Below are 7,532 nucleotides of genomic sequence, written 5' to 3'. Positions count from 1 at the left end.
AAAAAAATTATCCTTTCTTGATTTGTCAAAATGAATAAGTAATTAGAGATAACTATAAAAGGAAAAATGAACAAGGACAAGGGAGTATTATTTAGCAATGAGCCAATGACCAAAACTTGTTCTATAAATGACCCTCTCCCCCTCCCATTACTTCCCCCCTCCCCTCCTCATTTCAAGGAAGTGTGCCAAACCCCCCCCCCCCCCCCCCCAAAAAAAAAAAAAAAGAAGGGAAAAGAATTGATATGAGTTAAGTACTAATTAAAACTCCTGACTTGCTCATTTCACACTACTCCTTACTTGTACATAAAGATGTGATATGAGGAAAGGAGTAAAAAAAAGGAAAATTTCATGCGAGTGTTTACAACTTCTAGATATATAGAGGGTACTGTATGTGAGGTGGGGTGAGGGAATCATCCAGACCAAATTTAGTTAAACCAGGACAGTAAGATGGCACAAGAAGTTTAGAATATACGTCCTTCAAGGGCAGACAACATTGGCCCCTCTAAATCACTCTCATACCTTCATTTTTTAAAGAAGGTGAAGCTTTATGCAAAAGTTGAAATAGTGATTGACTAATTTAAGAAATAATCTATGAGTGTCTCAAAAGTTGCAGAGTCAATGGCGCACACGTCCAATCTGAAAGTTAATATGCAAACAAATGAAACTCACCTCACCCATCTCTAGCTTTCCACCAGGCTTGGCATGAATTCTACCAACCATTTGACTTAGCATTGCATCGAACTTGGGATCTCTCTCTTCCACGGTGTTTTTAACAGCAACCTTTCGGCTGCTCTCTAAAGAAGCAAAACCAAAAAATCACTTATCATGTAAGTATTTATGAAGTTCTACAAACACTCTTGCAATGGAAATTATTGAAGCAAGTTATTTTCCTGGGCAGATAGAAAAGTAAACAAGCAAAAGGCATTAACCGCTCTTGCAGCAAAAAAGACACCTAAATGGATGACATCAATGTTTAATCCAAGACTCCCAATTTGTTGTGCGATGTGGTTAGAACTCAGTAATCTCAAATTTATAAACCCTTTTGGCTGATGGAGACTCAAATTTGACTTAATTTTGCAATAAGTTTGTTCCCATTTGACAAGTACAAACACATACATATTGCAATGCTAACTATAAATGGACAGGATTAAAGATCCATTTTTTGTGGTGGATTAAAGATCTGTTTCTCACTGATTGTTATCTTCGAACAAAAGCAAATTAACTAGACAAAACCCAAATGTGGACTTAAGTTGTTCAACCAGCTTGCATTGAGAGATTACACAAAAAACATAAAACTAACATAAATAAAATTCAACTACTAACACAGCAACTCGGTACAATTGACCTGTGCTCCTGAGCACACATGCATACCCAAAGTAGTACTCCCTCCGTTTCAAAAAGAGTGGCCTAGTTTGACTTGGCACGGAGTTTAAGAAAATAAAGAAGACTTTTGAATATTGTGGTCCTAAATTAAAGTTATGTCAAATGTACAAAATTGTCCTTTATCTTGTGGCCTTAAACATGTCACGTGGAAAGCTGAAATTAAAATTTTACCAAAAAAGGAAAGAGGTCATTCTTTTTGAAACAGACTAAAAAGGAAAACAGGCCATTCTTTTTGAAACAGATGGAGTATTCACCATTCTAGCTACATACCAGTTCTACCTATCCTAACCTAATGCACATGATTATTTAGTTAAACAATCAAGCTCCAATTATCACTGCCCTATGTGAGCCTTGCACATCCCAAACAGGATAAATGCAGAGGTTCGCAATAAGTTTGCAGTCAGATTATGATAAAATTATGGCCTACTGGTCAAGAAGTGGGTGTGAACCTTAGTTCAAATCCCAACAGACAAAAAAAAACACTAGGTGGAATCTTGGAAGAGTGCAGGCAAGACAGGTTTGGAGGGACTGATTGAGTTGTTTAATGTCGTTTTTAAAACGGACAAAATGCCCGAGGAATGGAGGTGGAGTATAATGGCTCCCTCATACAAGGGCAAGGGTGACATTCAGAATTTTAACAACTATAGGGGTATAAAGCTGCTAAGTCACACCATGGAAGTTGAGAGGGTGGTGAAGATGAGGGTGAGGAGGAGGGGCGTGTCTATTTTTGAGAACCAATTCGGATTCATGCCAAGGCGTTCAACCACAAAAGCCATTCATCTAGTAAGGAGACCGTTCCCATATCTTTAAAGTACGTACAACTTCACAATTCTTTAAATTACTAAACAGAGAGCGGCTGAAAGGAAGACAGTAGACAACCAATAATTGTTCTACGTGTCTTGAGTTCACTAAGACATTTTTAATTCAAAAACTAGTCCATTTTACAAGCAGAAAAATAGCCTATTTATTATGCTCATACCGGAAAAAAAACGAATTAGAAAAACCAACTGTACCTAACCGAATCGGTTTGGTTTGGCATTTGGTACACACGATTAAATTACAGAACTGAAGAACCGAACACCTACCCCTAATATAAATGACCCCAACCATTTTGGTATAGATGCATAGTCAACTGATATGATGGATAGTGATGCACTAGTTATGTTCTTGAGAAAATTACAACTGAATCAACAAGTGAGCATAAGAATTTGATAAGAACAGTGACTTCCTTTATGAGAAACATTTCCTCCTGCTACTTCCATATTCTTTCAATGTCATATTCACCTTCAAAATGGTAGTTTGATTCAATACGTGTGATTAACAATGCATGCAACAAACTCAGTTTTGGCAGATTCCTTCCTGATGGAAACTAAAGAAGAGGGACAACCAACCACACATTGATTATTCCAAAATTTCCTTTTTATGGTAGTGTTTCATAAACTTGCAGTAAACTACTAAATTTATGATTACGAGATGAACAGGTGCAAATGAAACAAAAATGATAGTGAAGACTCATATAGATAACCCAAACTAACTTGGAACTGTCTGTATTTCTACTTGAGGTCATAGTAGTGAAAATGATTAACAAGCTTACACCGTACTGTCCCTCCAATTAGCCTCAGGTTTTCCCTTCAGTTTCAGTTCCTAACTCAATGCCTTCATCCAAAACAGAATGACTCTACTTAAAATGATAAGTAGTATATTTTTGATAATCGCAGTATCCAGACCCCTTGTGCTCACCTCAATTAATTCCAGGGATACCTGCTACCTCCCACCAACACATATACCAGGGTTACTCTCTCCATTGGGCTAGATGGAGAGAAATCAGCTTGTGTTTTTACCTAAATTAGATTTTGAACCTGAGAACTCATGGTTCCCGCTTCATTGATCCTATTCTACACCTCGGGTGCCATTTTTTGCTACCGAAAGTTGAGATTTGTACTGTAGTAGTTTATAAAATGTAAATTTTATCTGCACAGAGTAAGTAATCTTTGTGCAATGCAAGAAATTTAAACTAGCTGCGGCATGAATAAGACCTAAGTTCCTAAATTGCAAAAGATAGAAATCGAAATAAATGAATTGACATTATAGAATTAGAAACTGCAAAGAGCGTACCGGCAACTGGACCAACATTATCGGCAGGAGTTTTATTCACCGGCGGAGGTCTCCGGTCGATAGGTTTCTTCAGTTGAGATGACGCCGCATCGACAGTAGAACTTCCGATCCTTCCAGTTGCTCGACGAAATGCCTGACCCATTTTACCAAATGATCCCTTTATACACAAATCTATTTATACAACACTATTTCTTAGAAACCCACTTATTTTTTTTAATACTAAAAAAATCGTATAAGTTTGATTTTTGGTTTTATGCTATTTTATTTCTCTGTGAATAAAATTGGTCCCTAATTGAATGAAGAGTTATTAGAGAAATGGATCACTAGGGAAAATTGACAAACAGGAAGGTGAAGGTAATTATAGTTGGAATTGGGATTGCGTTGAATACAACCTCCACGTACAGGGTTTTACAATGACCACGTCTCATGTTTTTTTTTATATATTATTTTTTAAACCGATAATCTATTATAAAGAGTTTCTTTGATGTATTTACGCATTGTCCTTTGGGATTCCACTTGTAAAATTAAGATATGTTATTATTGTTGTAGTTCAAATGTATAAAGAAATGAGTATAATTTTTTTTAAAGGAAATTCAACATATCCATTATATATACATACAATATAAGTTAAACCTTATATATAATATATATTTTTCTGCGGAAGAATCCCCTAACAACTTGTTTGGATAGTTATTAGTTGTTAATGTATTATTTTAATAAATATAAATTTAAATCGATCGTATTGTTCTCATTCATTATATAATAATGACATACGCTAACAATTTTAAAAAAAACACACTTATAATATTATAAAGAAAATATAAGGCATATGATAAAATTATTACTAAAAGATAAAGAAATTAAAATGATAAACAAAATTTAAATGAGAAAAAAGATGATGTAACTTTACGATCTCATTGTTGGAGTATATTAATCTTGTGGTTGAGTTATAGTATTTTATTTAATTACTTGTAAAAAAAATCTATTTTATTTTATTTATTATAATAAAGTCTTTATTTAAATAGATCATTGTGTTAATGTGTGTGCCCATTACTTATATAGTAAACGATTTTTGTGTATGGAGTTGTTTACTCACACACGAAAAACTAAAATTGTCGGTTCGTATAAGTTATAAATTAAATATTCACAATCAAAGATGAAGTTGGACAAACATCTTAATGATTGTAGCACAAGATTAATAATTCGATCTTAACTATGGGAATAGTAAAATTTCAATTTCTTGTGTTAGTACATTTCGTGTATATTGAACGGATCAATTAGAGATGCTCGATTCTGTTCTGAATATTAATAAACAACTTCTCTAGTTTATTACATGTACTTGTACTTTTAATCTTGATATAATTATTATGATTTATGTAATTTAATTTATTATTTATCTATTAAAATAGATAAGATTATGAGCCAATATATTCCTAATAGATTGGACAATGAAAAATCACACCAAGTAAGAAAAAAATGACCATAAAGCCTCCAAACACATTTCAAGATCACTTTAGTAGTGTCCTTTTCTAGATTGAAATTGCAATAAAATAATGAAAATGTCAATTCAAAAATAAATTAAAAGATAAAAACTGAATAATAATACAATGAATATCTTGTCCTACTCTATCAGGCTCGACCATCAGTCTCTCCAAATGATCTCTTTTCCAGCTGTATAGTGTAACATGCAAAAAAATTGTAAGCTAAGACCTAAATTTTTTTTTTTTTTTTTGTATACGTATATTTTTTATTGTGCATAGGTGCTAATGTCTCGATCCAAATGATCAGATTGTGCAGGCATCTACTCTAACACCTAGATAGGAGAATCCTCACACCAAATTTAATTTGATCCATGCAAAAATAAATACAACATCATCTAACACCTTATATAAATATGAAAACACCTTCAGTTGATTTTAAACCTCCAAGATACTTACAGAGACCAACTAACACCCCCCCCCCCCACAAGGAACTAGTCTAAACAGGGTAAAGATCTTGAGTATTATTATCAAAGAAATAAAGACACAACTTTTACCATAAGAAAGATAAGTAGAAACTATTGGAAATCATCATCTTCACCTATGAAGCATTACTGACATATTCTTGCAATCAGACTATGCCAAGTGGCATAGCACAAATAGTATCAATACAAACACGTACTGATAGACATTATCGCTCGATCCGAACCTACCACATAATATAGAGTAGATATTCAGAGGGAACATGCAATATGAAAGTTACACCACCCCAAATCTCTATCCACATGTTTTTACCATCCCATGTAAAATTCTCATAAACTAGAACATTTTCATGAACATAACCTTCTGCCTCATTTTGCTGCCAACTTTAAGGCTTCCCAAGCCTACATATGACGTCACCCTAAGGCTTCCCAAGCCTACATGTAATGTCACCCTAAGGTTTTCCAACCTTACCTATTATGCCATTCTAAGGCTGCTCAAGCCTACCATTGGTGCTACCTTAATATCAAATCATAACATAACCATGCTATCATATACAAATTCTTGAATACAAAACTACAACTAATGTCAAATCATAGCCTAACCCTTCTACCAAGTTAATATTCACGAATTCAAGGTCATCACTAGCCTTATCAATAAACCAACAACACAATGATAAATAGAAACACGATTTAGAAACAACTAATAGTTGAGTCCCCATAAACTCAATCAAATAGTTAAAACAAGTATAATTACAAGTATAACACAGTCCAAACTCCTAGTCCTTACCATGGATTTATATGCACAACTTGCAATACCATAAACACATTCCCATCAGATATAACAATAATTGCAAATACATAGACTCCAGTCATAATATCATGAAATCATCCAATATTGGAATCAATCAATGCATGCAATATGTCCTATATGATCACAAATGCACATACATGGTCTTCTCATGGAACCATAAACACATAAATGGTCCTCTCATGAAATCCACAGTCAATCTGTTAGTGTATCAGTGTGGTTCCCAAGCCATCCTTAATGTACCAGCATGGTGCCCGAGCCAACCATTATTAGTATATCGGTGTGGTGCCTGAGCCAGCCATATATGGATACCTCCTTACCAAGCGTGATATCCGAGCCAACTGTTAGTATATATCAGGTGTGATATCTGATTCAATCATGAGGATATCTTATACCAGGCGTGGTACCCAAGTCAATCAACAATCACAAACAACATGCATAATCACAATGACTAACCACAGTTGAAATCATAAGTAAATAAAATAGGTTTATTACATGAGATTGTCACATGAAGTCATTTCACTTTTATTTCCTGAACATGCATTACACAAACATATCACATAGAATAGTCAACATGAACACACACATACATATATACACCTATATTCATATACTAATAGCCTAACTCTAGACCCCTTTTATGAGCACCCCTTCGTCCTCCTTGATTACCGCAAGTTGTAGAAATAGCTAAGCCCAACAATTTCATAACACATAACCTTACAATTACTACCAAATCACCCCAACAAAAAACCTCAAGATTAACAATCAATAACTAGAAAATCACCCCTAGTCATTATCCTTCTCCGCCTTAACAATAATAAACAACAACCTTTAACCATTCAAATTTCGTGTCTGAAGGCCTAGGCATGAAATCTTTGAACATTCACAAAATATAATGCAATTGAAATTTTTTTCTAAACTACACAATTAAGAAAACCTAGACTATTTGGGGGCCAAGCAACTGCTGCAAAAGTCTGATCGCAAACCTTGACTCTTTTTGTGAAACTTTAACTTGTTCTTGATCTAAAATAATAGTACGATGTAAAATCAATCAAAAATGGCCTAAATCTTTCCAGATTATATGCAAATTTCAAATCCTAGGTCAACCCCATGATTTTTCCACCAATTTCAGGGCTTTCTCACCAATAATTTACCTAGAACTATTAATTTCACGATTATACTAGTGAATTATGGTAAATAACTCAAGAATAAACATTTTAAAGATTAGTCCTAGATCTTCCACCTTAAAATCGTCATAAACTTGGA

General features: G+C 34.2%; 1 protein-coding gene across 1 annotated transcript in view; it reads right to left on the bottom strand.

Annotated features, from left to right (window-relative positions):
- Positions 1–3,809, bottom strand: part of LOC102605259 (uncharacterized) — a 5,591-nt gene extending 1,782 nt beyond the window's left edge. Inside the window, exons 1-2 of the mRNA XM_006342724.2 lie at positions 3,499–3,809; positions 670–794 (exon numbers count right to left, since the gene is read on the bottom strand). Of these exons, the coding sequence (XP_006342786.1) occupies positions 670–794; positions 3,499–3,640 (267 nt within the window). The 5' untranslated portion in view covers positions 3,641–3,809. The remainder of the gene's footprint in view (positions 1–669; positions 795–3,498) is intronic.
- Between the last annotated feature and the right edge of the window lie 3,723 nt (positions 3,810–7,532).

Source organism: Solanum tuberosum, unplaced genomic scaffold (genome assembly GCF_000226075.1).
Source record: "Solanum tuberosum cultivar DM 1-3 516 R44 unplaced genomic scaffold, SolTub_3.0 scf00035, whole genome shotgun sequence".
NCBI classification, from domain to species: domain Eukaryota; kingdom Viridiplantae; phylum Streptophyta; class Magnoliopsida; order Solanales; family Solanaceae; genus Solanum; species Solanum tuberosum.
Note: the sequence above shows the minus strand (reverse complement) of the source record. Positions and strands in the feature narration are given on the sequence as shown.